The sequence below is a fragment of the Saccopteryx leptura genome, chromosome 5, assembly GCF_036850995.1.
Source record: "Saccopteryx leptura isolate mSacLep1 chromosome 5, mSacLep1_pri_phased_curated, whole genome shotgun sequence".
Taxonomy (NCBI): Eukaryota; Metazoa; Chordata; class Mammalia; order Chiroptera; family Emballonuridae; genus Saccopteryx; species Saccopteryx leptura.
In genome coordinates, this window is record NC_089507.1 from 206,119,097 (window position 1) to 206,134,307 (window position 15,211).

A 15,211-nucleotide genomic window follows, 5' to 3' on the forward strand; every position below is an offset into this window, starting at 1 on the left:
CCATGATTTTGCTGTTTTCTTCTTTATCCAAATATTGGTCACTAAACATGTGACACGAGCCAAGCACTGCCAGCTTCCCACCTTGGTTCTGGGGATGACAACGCAGTGTCAGATACTCAAATCCCAAAACACAGGGCATGCTTCCTGGTTTCCAAACACTGACCAAAATTATGTAAGCAACTGTTTTATATACAAGTAATCACCAATTCTCATCAGAATTTTAACAGTCTGGAAATATCAACTATGACAGACAACTGCATCCCAATCTGCTTCTCCTTTTGGACACTTCTATGTTATTTGATTTTAACAAAAAACACTGCCCTGGCCAGTTGGCTCAGCGGTAGAGCGTCGGCCTAGCATGCGGAGGACCCGGGTTCGATTCCCAGCCAGGGCACACAGGAGAAGCGCCCATTTGCTTCTCCACCCCTCCGCCGCGCTTTCCTCTCTGTCTCTCTCTTCCCCTCCCGCAGCCAAGGCTCCATTGGAGCAAAGATGGCCCGGGTGCTGGGGATGGCTCTGTGGCCTCTGCCTCAGGCACTAGAGTGGCTCTGGTCCCAACATGGCAACACCCAGGATGGGCAGAGCATCGCCCCCTGGTGGGCAGAGCATAGCCCCTGGTGGGCGTGCCGGGTGGATCCCGGTCGGGCGCATGCGGGAGTCTGACTGTCTCTCCCTGTTTCCAGCTTCAGAAAAATGAAAAAAAACAAAAAAACACTGTGAATTGATTCTACAGCATCTTCCCATTGTTACCTTATAAATTAAGATCTCGTGACCTTAAAGGAAAAGATAAATCCAAAGACAGTTGAAGACATTTTCAAGTACCAAAAATATTATTTAGTTAACTAAGATCCAAACAGAAAACTAAGCCATGAGCATGAAAAATTCACAGATGAAATAATGGTTAATAAAAAAAAAATCTCAATAGGCCCTGGCCAGTTGGCTCAGTGGTAGAGCGTCGGCCTGGCGTGCAGGAGTCCCGGGTTCGATTCCCAGCCAGAGCACACAGGAGAGGCGCCCATCTGCTTCTCCACCCCTCCCCCTCTCCTTCCTCTCTGTCTCTCTCTTCCCTTCCTGCAGCCAAGGCTCCATTGGAGCAAAGTTGGCCCGGGCACTGAGGATGGCTCTGTGGCCTCTGCCTCAGACGCTAGAATGGCTCTGATCGCGGCAGAGCGACGCCCCAGATGGGCAGAGCATCACACCCTGGTGGGCATGCTGGGTGGATCCCGGTCGGGCGCATGTGGGAGTCTGTCTGACTGCCTCCCCATTTCCAACTTCAGAAAAATACAAAAAAAAAAATCTCAATATTAGTAATTTTAAGCAAGTCAAAATAAAATATTTTTACTCATCAGGTTAATAAATACTACAAAATGACTAAAACCAGTGTTGGTCAGGATTCAGTGAGGTATGTTCTTTCACACATTCCTGCTGAAATTGTCAACACGCAACAAAGCATTCTGAAATATACAAAAACTATGCACACTGCTTTATATAGTCAATAATCACAAAAAATTAGAAATAAATCTAAATATTCAACCTCAAAAAATGGTTAAGAATAATGAAACTTGCTCCAACTGTTGAATTATGCATTACGAAGGGTTTTCAGTAAAAGGGGAAAACGCTTCTGTCATAACATTAGGTTTGAAAAAAAAAAGTGTACCGTAAATTGTACAGCTGTCCTAGTTTAAAGCCTGGGGGTAAATAAACATTTAAAAGTGAGGCACAAGCTGGAGCGGAAGAAAATGATCACAACATCAGACTGCAGCCTCAGGCTAGTGCACGGAGGCGTTCTGTTTTTCATCGTTGTATTTTTCAATTTTTCCACAATGAGCATATATTACTTTTATAATAAGAAAAACATTATAATATTAAAAATACAAAACAAAATCAGTGTTTCTAGCAATATCACATACACGGAAAAGATATAGTTGTAACGGTCTAAGCCAGAGAGATGTCAACAGATACAAATATATAAATTCCATAAACAAATTTTGCAAAATAAACTCATACCACATTAAAGTCAAATGCTTCATAGGAAAAGTAATACTATTACTAGACCATAACCACTGAAAATAGATGCTACCAAGAGTGAGAAGTGAACTGGGTGGAATTCTCCAGAAAGGGCAAGTGACTGAATGAACTGTGCTATGATCTGAATCTATGTATATAAGTAAATACAAGAAGGCACAGTAATACCTAGGTCCCACAAAGGAAAATGGGGTTGTGAGGAACTAGAGACATCAACGTCTCTGGAGAAAAACTGAAAGGTCAACTGGTGAATTCTGTGTTGGTGAACAGATGAAGATAAATTCAGCAAAATATGAATTAAAAGGCAGTGGAGACCCTGGCCGGTTGGCTCAGCGGTAAAGTGTCGGCCCAGCATATGAAAGTCCCGGGTTCGATTCCTGGCCAGGGAACACAGGAGAAGCGCCCATCTGCTTCTCCACTCCTCCCCTCTCCTTCCTCTCTGTCTCTCTCTTCCCCTCTTGCAGCCAAGGCTCCATTGGAGCAAAGCTGGCTTGGGCACTGAAGATGGCTCCATGGCCTCTGCCTCAGGTGTTAGAATGGCTCCGGTTGCAATGGAGCAATACCCCACCCAGATGGGCAGAGCATCACTCCCTGGTGGGCTTGCCAGGTGAATCCCGGTCAAGCGCATGTGGGAGTCTGTCTCTATGCCTCCGTGCTTCTCATTTCAGAAAAAGAAAAAAAAAGGCAGTGGAAAAGTTCAGTCATAATGAGGAGGGTGCCTGACCAGGCAGTGGCGCAGTGGATAGAGCGTCGGACTGGGATACGGAGGACCCAAGTTCAAGACCCCGAGGTTGCCAGCTTGAGCGCGGGCTCATCTGGTTTGAGCAAAGCTCATCAGCTTGGTCGCTGGCTTGAGCAAGGGGTTACTCGGTCTGCTGTAGCCCTACAGTCAAGGCACATATGAGAAAGCAATCAATGAACAACTAAGGTGTCACAACGAAAAACTAAGGATTGATGCTTCTCATCTCTCTCCATTCCTGTCTGTCTGTCCCTATCTATCCCTCTCTCTGGCTCTCTGGCTCTGGAAAAAAAAAAAATGAGGAGAGCTGTGTCCTCTGGGACTACCAGTTCCCACATTTTGGGGGGGTTCCCAGGATGAGTGCTGGCCAAGCAGTCTTCTGATATGTTTTCCTGGGATAAACTAAAATAACAGCAGCACAATTTTGTGCATTCTTTAAAATTTATTTTTATTTTTTTATTTATTTTGTGATAGAGACAGAGAGACAAAGAAAGGGACAGATAGGGACAGACAGGAAGGAAGAGAGATGAAAAGCATCAATTCTTTGTTGTGGTACCTTAGTTGTTCATTGATTGCTTTCTCTTATGTGCCTTGACCTGGGGGCTACAGCAGACCGAGTGAGCCCTTACTCAAGCCAGCGACCTCTGGGCTCAAGCCAGCAACCATGGGGTCATGTCTATGATCCCATGCTCAAGCCAGCGACCCTGCGCTCAAGCTAGATGAGCCCACACTCAAGCTGGTGACCTTGGGGTTTCAAACCTGGGTCCTCTGCATCACAGTCTGACGTTCTATCCACTGTGCCACCGCCTGGTCAGGCTAAAATTTATTTTTTAATTGAATTTAATGAAGTGTCACTGGTTAATAAAATTCTATAGGTTTCAGGTGTACAGTTCTATAATATAATACATCATCTGTGTATTGTATCATGTGGTCAGCACCCAAGTCAAGGCTCCTTCCATCGCCATTTATCCCCCTTGACCCTCTTCACCTCTCCCACCCCCTTTCCCTTTGATAATCACCATACTGTGTCTCCGTGAGTTTTTTTCTTTGCTTATTTTCTCCACCTTTTCCACTCAGCCTCTCAAGCCCCCTCCCTCTGACAGCTGTCAGTCTGATCTCTGTATCTATGATTCTATTTCATTTGTTAGTTTATTTCATTCGTTAGATTCTACATATAAGTGAAGTCACTCCCACCCCGCCCCCTTAATTCTATGCAATTTGATGTAGTCTGTCACAGACAGGATGAAAAGTTATTTTAAGAGTTATATAATGAGGAATCTAATGAACAATGTGAACTAAGGAACGGAATAGAGGCAGAGGCGGGGTCAAAGGGACCAGAGGGAAAGGGGAAGAGAGGATGGGATCAGAGAGGGGAAAGGGATTAGTGAAATTATGTATACATACCACAGAGACAAAGAGAGCAGGACAGTAAATCCTGGAGGGAGGCGGGGAGGGCGTTGGGGGGAGGGGGCAAAGGGGTACCAAGGGGAACATGGGGGTGGGGGGAGAGGGAGATATATTTGATGGGACACTTGAATCTATGTAAACACAATAAATTAAAATAAAATAAAGAGTTATGAGTATCCACCTGCTATAGTGGAAAAGGTTTGGATTTAAGATAAGTAAAATATACATAATTGAAAATCTAATTGGCAGGACTGTTGTGAAGGCCAAGGAGGAAATATATGAAATCCCTGGACAAAGAGTAAAGCAGTTTTTACATTTCAATAATAAAGAGAACATATCCACTCAGAGTAATAAAGGCTGTACCTTGGAGTGAAAGAAAGCCAGAATGGGCCTGTTCAGCGGGAAACAGACGGAGCCTGTGGACAGAACAGCCACCGCGGGTTTCATGACACTCAGGGTGGCACCGAAAGGGTACACAAAGGTGAGAGCCCTGTAAGACGTTAAAGAAACACTCTGGTTTTTAAAAATAATGAATAAAAACTATTTGAAGATAATCTCAGTATTCCTTCAGCAATTTATCATCAAACACAAAATTTCCTCTAAAAATAGAGGAAATCTGAGCCTAAATTTATTTGGGATAACTTGAGTCTAAAGTTTAATAAAGCACTTCAAGAGATAAGAATGTAAATCAACAATTTACAATCATGTGCAAATGAATGTGCAGACCATGGGGTAAGGCCAACCCACGTAGGAGGGACTAGGGTTTTACTGAAAGAAAGCTGGAGCTCTGCAAAGGTAGATGTTTGAAGGACGTGCTCTCACAATGAGGAAAAACAGGAATGTTGACACCAGAAGTTAAGTTAAAGAGTACAGGCCAATGGCCCCGGCCGGTTGGCTCAGCAGTAGAGCATCGACCCTGTGTGAGGAAGTCCCAGGTCTGATTCCTGGCCAGGGCACACAGGAGAAGCAACCATCTGCTTCTCCATCTCTCTCTCTTCTCCTCCCCTCAGGGCTCCACTGGAGCGAGTTGGCCCCCAGCGCAGAGGATGACTAAATGACCTGCTGAGGATGGCTAAATAACCTCCGCTTTAGGAGCTAGAATGGCTCCAGTGGCAACAGAGCAAGGGCCCCAGATGGGCAGAGCATCGCCCCCTGGTGGGCTTGCTGAGTGGATCCTGGTCGGGGCATATGCGGGAATCTGTCTCTCTGCCTCCCCTTCTCTCGCTTTAAATAAATAAATAAATAAATGCAGGCCCAAGAGCAGACCGGCTAGGTCTGAAACTAAGTTCTGACACTTAGTCAAGTGAGTTTGGGTAACTAGCCTCTGCTAACCTGTCTCTGACCGCAAGGGATTTCTCTGAGGATTAAATGAGGTAATACATGTCAGTCACACAGCAAATGCTTGATAAATGTCAGGTGATATTATTAAAGCAAAATATTATAAATTACCTAAATGTTCTATAATAGGAGATTAGTCAGATAAATTCGGATAAATCCAATATTACTTAGTCATTAAAATTTTTTATATATGAAAAGAAATCTAGAAATCTAAATGCCATACTGTTAAGACCAATTACCTTTGGCATAGATTTACAGTGAAAGACATCTATTTTCCTTTTTTAAAATTTTCTTCAGAAGAATTTTTTTTTAATATTTCATCCAATTCCTTTAATGTTTGGCTTGTTGAAAAACTACATTTTTATACCTGCTTCTGCTTTCTTTTTTTTTATAGTTAATATTATCTTGTGTTAGTTCCAGGTGTATAACATCGTAGTTACACAATCATATATTTTGAACTGTTCAATTGCTTTTTTGGTGAGAACTACTTTTGTAATCAAAAGCTCTGCATTTTGAAAAAGAAAACTCTTCACAGTGACAAAGCCGTCATCGCCGGGTGGCCTCAGAACACACTCACTGGGCGTCGTTTCCGCTGCTCTCCTCAGTGACCCCCGGCACGGCCTTCCCTGCGGCTTGGCTCACTGCCCTCGAAGACAAACAGTAAAATCCAGTGAAGCAACAACTCCATGTTTCTCTCCTTTCCTCTCTCTCTAAATAGCAAACAATAAATTAAAAAAAAAAAAAAAAAGAAACCTGCCGGCCCTGGCTGTTTGGCTCAGTGGTAGAGCGTCAGCCTGGCGTGCGGGAGTCCCGGGTTTGATTCCCGACCAGGGCACACAGGAGAAGCGCCCATCTGCTTCTCCACCCCTCCCCCTCTCCTTCCTCTCTGTCTCTCTCTTCCCCTCCCTCAGCCAAGGTTCCATTGGAGCAAAGTTGGCCTGGGTGCTGAGGATGGCTCCATGGCCTCTGCCTCAGGCACTAGAACGGCTTAGATTGCAGTGGAACAACGCCCCAGGTGGGCAGAGCATTGCCCCCTAGTGGGCATGCCGGGTGGATCCCGGTTGGGCACATGTGGGAGTCAGTCTGTCTCTTGCTTCCCCGCTTCTCATTTTAGAAAAATACAAAAAAAAAAAAAAAGAAAGAAAGAAAGAAAAAAGAAACTTGCCCTATTTGTGGGCTTTTCAATTATATGAATCAATAAAATCTCTTTATTGTTTAATCCCATTTGACTAGGGTTTCCTGTTGCTTGCAACTGAATGTATTCTGACACAAGGGTGAATGTGGAGCAAGGCTTCAAAAGATGGTAGGAATAGCCTGACCAGGCAGTGGTGCAGTGGATAGAGCGTCGGACTGGGATGTGGAAGACCCAGGTTCAAGACCCCGAGGTCACCAGCTTGAGCGTGGGCTCATCTGGTTTGAACAAAAATTCACCAGCTTGGACCCAAGGTCACTGGCTCAAGCAAGGGGTTACTCGGTCTGCTGAAGGCCCACGGTCAAGGCACATATGAGAAAGCAATCAATGAACAACTAAGGTGTTGCAATGCACAATGAAAAACTAATGATTGACACTTCTCATCTCTCCGTTCCTGTCTGTCTGTCCCTGTCTTTCCCTCACTCTGACTCTCTCTCTGTCTCTGTAAAAAAAAAAAAAAAAGATGGGAGGAATATAAATTCATGGATGAAAAGTAATAGTTTTTGTTTGTTCAATTTTTTTTTTACCTTATTTATTCATTTTAGAAAGAAGAGAGAAAGACAGAAGAGAGCGGAAGAGCAGGAAGCATCAACTCCAATATGTACCTTGACCAGACAAGCCCAGGGTTTCAAACCTGCGACCTCAGCATTATCCATTGCACCACCACAGGTCAGGCACAGTAAAGTAGTTATAAGTTATGATACAATAAAATCAAATTTGAAAAGAAGCGTCAGTGAAATAAAAGTATGGGAAGAGATGAGGGAAGATTCGTGTAGGAAAGATGAGAGTCGTTTATAAAGACATTTCTACTTTCAACATGCTTACCTATTCAAGACTCCATTGGAAACTAAAGCTTCTTTAGGATGAAAATACTTGCAATAAACATTTCTAACCACAGCATCTTTAAGGGGAAAAGAAAGGAAGGCATATTTTAGATTAGAAGTGAGTTTGGTATTAGAGACACTGACAACTCTGACCTGAAAGGAACCCTGGTGCTCTGTTCCAACCCTTCCCACTTTATAACCAGGAGCCTAGGCCTAGGGCAGGGGTCGGGAACCTCTTTGGCTGAGAGAGCCATGAATGCCACATATTTTAAAATGTAATTCCGTGAGAGCCATACAATGACCTGTGTACGTTACGCATTATCCAATAAAAATTTGGTGTTGTCCCAGAGGACAGCTGTGATTGGCTCCAGCCACCCGCAACCATGAACATGAGCGGTAGGAAATGAATGGATTGTAATACATGAGAATGTTTTATATTTTTAATGTTATTATTTTTTTTATTAAAGATTTGTCTGCGAGCCAGATGCAGCCATCAAAAGAGCCACATCTAGCTTGCGAGCCATAGGTTCCCGACACCTGGCCTAGGGGGTTCAGACTCCAGTGAGGCCAGAATGCTGGACCATGTACCCTTACAGCCCAGTTTTTCCATAGGACTCTTAGGCCCAGAGGGCTATAATACAAATAATAAATAGGAAATTAACTGCCTCTATTAAATTAATAATAATAATTACCATTATTAACCATGATTCCATATTCTTCTAGGAGAAAGTTAATATTGGTGTCAAATCTGGACTCCCCACCCTCTCCCAGCATCATAAGGATATCTCCACCGCCTTCGAGGTATCTCTTCAGGACCTCAAACTACACAAAGGAAAAAAAACAATCTATGAATAGATTCGAAACACTTTTGTCCAAAATAACTACGAATCAGACCATAACTACCTGAAAAATAAACACTTCAAATCTATAAGGCACTTCACTATAAATATGTATAAGATACTATACAACTTACTCTCTATGTAGGGTTTCTAAGCTTGTCTTTAAATCTAAAGCTCCAAAATACTCAAACAAAACTGATATTTTCCAAGTTCACTATCTAGACAGCAAACCGAAAGTGGAACACCATTAACTAAAGGAAGCTCACCAATCTCCTGCATTCAGCAGCAGCCCTGGTCTCTACTTAGCGGATGCCAATTGTACCTACCCTCTCCTGACAACCAAAAACGTCTCCAGACACTGCCAAGTGTCCCCAGGCACTGGTCTCTGACCCTCTCTGGATGCTCTCCCTTTCCTGAAGCTTCCTGTCCTTGACAAAGACCTGTCACTTCTCTGTCTTCCGTAGGTGGTGAAGGGAGGTGGAAGAGGGGAGAAACTACATCGGAGATAGGCTAAAGCCGAACAAGTAATAAAGCATTCCTTTGCAGGCCACTACCAGCTGTGTAAACACTTCCCTCGGAGTCTCACTGGGTAAGGTAGCTGGTCACCTCCACATCCCTGATGGTAATTCCTACTCCTCTCCATTCACCCGATCAGTTACAGCTACGTCTCTCTCTGTGCCTTCCCAGATGAGGTGGGCTTGCAGTAGGGTTGAGAAAAGAAGGACAACAGAAATGCTCTCCTGTGGACCTCCTCTCGTGGTCCCACCCAAAGTACGAGCAGGGGCCTTGGACTGCCTCAGTCATCTCTTGGTAGCCACCTGGGTTGCATCCACCTTTTGGCTATTGTGAGTAATACAGACATGGGTGTACAAGTAACTCTCTGAGAGCCTGCTTTCAATTCTTTCGGATCTGTGTATATCCAGAAGTGGGATTGCTGGCTCAGAAGATGATTCCAGTTTTAATTCTGAGGAACCATTACACGGTTTTCCATAATGTTTGAGGCTGCACCATTTTATGTTTCACCAACAGTACAAAAGGGTTCCAATTTCTCTACATCTTTTCAACACTTGTTATGTTATATGTGTTTTGGGTTGTACATTTATCATTCTTTGTTCCATGAAATAAAATAAAAAACTGCTTTACTTAAAATGGCATTTTCCTATTTTCAAAGCAAAAATATGGCAAAGAAGTGTGGCTAATATTTAATCAGCCTGCAGTAAGAGTCTGCTCTTTACGTCAGGACACGGAGCCCACGCTCGCCCCATCCCTTTGTGTTTCTTCCTTATAGGGAGGTCTTACCTCAGCGGCAGTAAATTTTTCCCTGGGCCCAGCTGTAATCCACAGTTTCACCCCAATTAACTTCTCAGATGTGATTTCATCTTTTAAGCTACAAATAGGATTTTAAAGGCAAGTGTTAGACCCATAATTCAACCAATTTACAAGTCATTTTAGCCTTAGACTGCCTGGAACCGGAGGCCACAGAGGCCCAGAGAGGAAGGAATTTAGAGGTACCCAGTCCAGCCTCTCTCCCCAAGTGAGGATCCCCTCTACAGCATGCACCAGAGTCTCTGGCCTCCACTCAAATACTTCCTATGAGTCAAATTAAACTATGTGAGAGCAGAAAGAAGTCCCCCAATTACTAGTGCAATCAGCTCTACCATTAGCTTGAATGATTATACATCCTTATCCATTAAGAAAAACTACACTTTCCCTTTCTCTAAACTCAAGTATTAACCCAAGTTAAAATATGGAAAAAGCCTGTAACTTCTTAAAAAGTTGTATATGTGCCTGACCAGGCAGTGATGCGGTGGATAGAGTGTTGGACTGGGATGCAGAGGACAAAGGTTCAAAACCCTAAGGTTGCCTGACCAGGTGGTGGCGCAGTGGATAGAGCGTCGGACTGGGATGCAGAAGGACCCAGGTTCGAAACCCCGAGGTCGCCAGCTTGAGCGCAGACTCATCTGGCTTGAGCAAAAAGCTCACCAGCTTGGACCCAAGGTCGCTGGCTCCAGCAAGGGGTTACTCGGTCTGCTGAAGGCCCACGGTCAAGGCACATATGAAAAAGCAATCAATGAACAACTAAGAAGTTGCAATGCGCAACGAAAAACTAATGATTGATGCTTCTCATCTCTCCGTTCCTGTCTGTCTGTCCCTGTCTATCTCTGCCTATGTTAAAAAAAAAAAAACCAAAAAAAAAAAACCCCTAAGGTTGCCAGCTTGAGCGCGGGATCATCTGGTTTGATCAAGGCTCAACAGCTTGAGCCCAAGGTTGCTGGCTTGAGCAAGGGGTTGCTCGGTCTGTTGTAGCCCCCTCCCCCCGCCGCCATCAAGGCACATATGAGAAAGCAATCAATAAACAACTAAGGTACCACAACGAAGAATTGATGCTTCTCTCTCTCCCTTCCTGTCTGTCTGTCCCTATCTGTCCCTCTCTCTGTCTCTGTCACACACACACAAAAAAGAAAAAGTTGTATATGTATTATTAGAATAATTTTTATTTAATTTGGGGGACAACTTAATATGTTAATTGACAATTTTCAAAAGAGATGCTTTAATAACTTATTTATTCAAAATAACTTTATATTAAATCAAACATCACAAAAAATAATTTATTTACTTCTGAATGATCTTTAAATTGAGCTCCTCTCACCTAAACAATATATCTTTCATAAGAAAATACTTCCAATATTACCGGCAGGCCATTATTATCTGGAAGGGAAAAGAATTCACAAGGTCACCTCTGAATCTTCCAACTGCTCCGAAGTCTCTTCTGCATGGACTTATAGCCATTGTTGCTGGTAAATATTTCTTTTTTGTATGCATTGAAAAGAATGGTGCTCCGAAGCTCTTTCTCCATGGTCACCTACCATGAAGGGAAAAAGAAGGGATCAGAAAAAGAAAAATAAATAATACAGTATTCTAAAAGAAAGACCCCAAAAGGAACACAGCATCTACTTCTTCTAATTTAATGAGAAAGGGTATAAAGCTGCAACCTAGCTATGAAAGCTCTGCAATTCCCAAAGGTTGAGTGTAAATGCATAATCATAGCTGCAAAAACCTAAGGCCAATCCTGGTGACCTCCTGTCTCTTGCCCTGGCCTTCCCAGCAGCCTCCCTCCCTGGCCCTACCCACACCTTACCCCTGTGGGAGACACTGATTCCTCAGTGCTCACTACTGCTAACTGTGAGGTACAGTCTTCTAGATTTTTAATACATACATTAACATACAGTTTTATTTTAAAAATAGAATCTAGGCCCTGGCCGGTTCTCTCAGTGCGTGGGCCTGGCATGTAGGAGTCCCGGGTTCGATTCCCGGCCAGGGCACACAGGAGAAGCGCCCATCTGCTTCTCCACCCCTCCCCCTCTCCTTCCTCTCTGTCTCTCTCTTCCCCTCCCGCAGCCAAGGCTCCACTGGAGCAAAGTTGGCCCAGGTGCTGAGGATGGCTCTGTGGCCTTTGCCTCAGGCGCTAAAATGGCTCTGGTTGCAACACAGCCACGTCCCAGATGGGCAGAGCATCGCCCCCTGGTGGGCATGCCGGGTGGATCCCGGTCCGGTGCATGCAGGAATCTGTCTGCCTCCCCATTTCCAACTTCGAAAAAAAAAAAAAGAAGTAAAAAATAGAATCTTATCATATTCACCATTTTACAACACACTTTTTTCACTGAAGGTCTTTCACATCTTTCCATGTTGGTACACAGGGATCATTTTTTTAAAAACTGCTGCACAGCATTCCATTTTATGGATGTATCATAACTAATTTGTTTTATACAGATTGCTCTACTTTATTTTCAAAATTTTTGCTAGTAAAACAACGCCACAAATATCAATCATCCTTGACATGTTTCTGTGCACTTTCCATATTTGCAGAATAAATTCCTACCTGTTAAATGAGTAAATTATGGTCAAGCTGCCCTCCAAAATATTGTGATTTTTACTTCCACTAATAGCAATACAATCCTATTTCTAATCTTTTTCATCTTTTCTAATAAGATAGGCAACCCCCCCCCTTTATGGTTTTAATTAGTACTTTAAAATTTGTGAGATGGCCATCTTTCACTGTTTGTATTGGACACTTGTATTTCTTCTGATTTTCTTGTTCATAGACTCTCCTTATTTTTCTATTGGGTTTAATATTTTTCTGACCATTGAAAAAATACTTTCCCAAATTAATTTGTCCTTAGACATAACTTATGGAAGCTTATTTTGGTTTCGTTTGAAGAAATTTTGCAGACCATACCGAAGGTTTTAAGTTTTACAGGGTCAAAAGTATTAACCTTTTCCTTTCTCACTTCTGGACTGCATGACATATTTAGAAGAATTTTGCCATTCTAAGATTATGAATACACCCAACAATGATTCCTTCTAGTACTTTATATCACTTTTTATTTTATTTATTTTATTGTTTTTTCCATCTCAGTCTTACATCAGTTTTTAAAATTTAAATTGTGGTCCATCCATTTGGAATTTATTTCACTCAAAATGAATTTATTTATTTCTAGTATTTTTTTTACTAGAAAGCTGCCCAACTCCAACTTAACTTCTCAATGCTGACTTAAAATATCACCTTGGCCCTTGCTGGTTGGCTCAGTGGTAGAGCTTCGGCCTGGCGTGCAGGAGTCCTGGGTTCGATTCCCGGCCAGGGCACACAGGAGAAGCGCCCATCTACTTCTCCACCCCTCCCCCTCTCCTTCCTCTCTGTCTCTCTCTTCCCCTCCAGCAGCCAAGGCTCCATTGGAGCAAAGGTGGCCCGGGCACTGAGGATGGCTCTGTGGCCTTTGTCTCAGGTGCTGGAATGGCTCTGGATGCAACAGAGCGACGCCCCAGATGGGCAGAGCATCGCCCCCTGGTGGGCATGCTGGGTGGATCCCGGTCGGGCACATGCCGGAGTCTGTCTGACTGCCTCCCCGTTTCCAGCTTCGGAAAAATGCAAAAAAAAAAAAAAAAAAAAAAATCACCTTGACTATATAACAAATTCCTATAAATATTTGCCTTTTATTCTGAATTCTATATGTTCTATGTGCCTGTGAATTCCTGCTCAGTTACATACAATTTTAATTATTATAACTTTATAATATGTTATAATTTCTGGTGGTACTGAAGAGCTAATCCCCATTATTACTTTTTTTATAATTTACTTATTAATTTATTTTTTATTCAGAGACAGAGAGAGAGAGAGAGAAGGATAGATAGGAACAGACAGACAGGAATGGAGAGAGATGAGAAGCATCAATCATTAGTTTTTCCTTGCAACACCCTAGTTGCTCATTGATTGCCTTCTCATATGTGCCTTGACCGCGGGTCTTCAGCAGACCGAGTAACCCCTTGCTCGAGCCAGTGACCTTGGGTACAAGCTGGTGAGCTTTTTTTGCTCAAACCAGATAAGCCCGCGCTCAAGCTGGCAACCTCGGGGTCTCGAACCTGGGTCCTCCGCATCCCAGTCCGACTCTCTATCCACTGCGCCACCGCCTGGTCAGGCTATTTATTAATTTTAGGGAGAGAGGAAGGGGGAGAGAAAGAGAGAAACATCGATTTGTTGTTCCACTGATTTATGCATTCATTGGTTGATTTTTTTATGTATCCTGACTGAGGATCCAACCCACAACCTTGGTGTATCCAGACGATGCTCTAACCAACTGAGCTACCCGGCCAGGGCATTACTCTTAATCTGTGTAAATTTTCCTGGATAGTCTCACATATTTATTTTTTCTAATTTTAAAATCATTTTGTCAGGTTAAAAAAAAAAAAAAAAAAAAAGCCCCCATGAGCTCACCACAGCGATGTTTTGTTTCACTCCATCCCTGTGCATGCTTGTTTTCAGTGTGATTCACAACACTGTGTTCTGCTTTCTCCCGTTTCTTACAGGAAAAGGCTTCATGATCAGGTTAGTGGCTGCATGATCTGTTGCACGGTTATGTAATAGTGAACTGAATAGTGAGCCTTCATGGGCATCTTTTCCACTCTGTGTCATCATAGATATTACTGGAATTTACATATTTCTGCTTTTGCCACTATTTCTGCCGTAGGACAGAATCCTAAGAACAGGATTCCTAGGAAAAGGGTCCTGGTCCAATGCTCTTCATACTCTACGCCCCTGAAAATCGGCATAGCAGGAGGCTATGGAGACTCGAACCCGGTCCAGGGTCCGGAACTCAGGCCTAGATCCGTGCCCACTTTACTCGACCCCAGTGGACCTCTATTTTCCATAAGACTTGCCCAGAGGTCCCGAGGGCAGCCCGGCAAGGTCCTCACCAGCGCCAGGCCGCCCAACGCCCCGGCCGGCCCATCACAGTTGGGGCTCTTCTTACCTGAGGCCCAGTGACCACCATCTTTACCTGATGCCGCCCAGCATCCGGTGGCCAGGTATCCAAGGCCGCTTAGCAACGGCGGAGGCCCAGCGGCGCGCTGGGAAGGCGTGGATGAGGGCGTGGCTGCACCTCCGATGCCACGTGACGACCACAGAGCGGAAGTCGCCCGTTCGCCTCTGGCACAGGGAAAGTGGCGGAGGTAGGGGGCGGGGCTAATACGGAACTGTACAGTACCATTATTTTGAGTGAGGGATAAATCCAAACAAGACGTGGATTAATCTTAACTAAGGATAAACCGGCTTAATTGTGTCTTCAGTACCAACTCTTTTTAGAGACTAATAAAAATGGTAGGTTCCAACGGCGTAAACTTCGCTGGACCCCAAGACACGGAGGAGAGTACTGACGGGTTCCGGGGGTGAGGCAACACCCCCAGCCTCGATCTCAACAGCGCAGGCGCGAGGGAGCAGGGGCGGAGCTTTGCCGCTGAGACCCGAGGCGGGGTCGGACTGCTAACAACTCCAGGTGAGAGATTTGTAGCGTGA

The 15,211-nt window shown here is 44.0% G+C and overlaps 1 protein-coding gene across 3 annotated transcripts in view; it reads right to left on the reverse strand.

The window, feature by feature from the left end:
- The window catches only part of IFT52 (intraflagellar transport 52), a 29,429-nt gene extending 14,343 nt beyond the window's left edge, over window positions 1-15,086 (reverse strand). The window contains exons 1-8 of one of the 3 annotated variants that reach the window (XM_066387752.1): window positions 14,697-15,086; window positions 11,103-11,227; window positions 9,664-9,751; window positions 8,218-8,347; window positions 7,527-7,602; window positions 6,087-6,155; window positions 4,535-4,661; window positions 2-88 (exon numbers count right to left, since the gene is read on the reverse strand). In XM_066387752.1, the coding sequence (XP_066243849.1) occupies window positions 2-88; window positions 4,535-4,661; window positions 6,087-6,155; window positions 7,527-7,602; window positions 8,218-8,347; window positions 9,664-9,751; window positions 11,103-11,221 (696 nt within the window). In that variant the 5' untranslated portion in view covers window positions 11,222-11,227; window positions 14,697-15,086. Of the gene's footprint in view, window position 1; window positions 89-4,534; window positions 4,662-6,086; window positions 6,156-7,526; window positions 7,603-8,217; window positions 8,348-9,663; window positions 9,752-11,102; window positions 11,228-14,669 lie in introns of all 3 variants that reach the window. The other 2 variants (XM_066387751.1, XM_066387753.1) reach the window with 2 other exon arrangements.
- Between the last annotated feature and the right edge of the window lie 125 nt (window positions 15,087-15,211).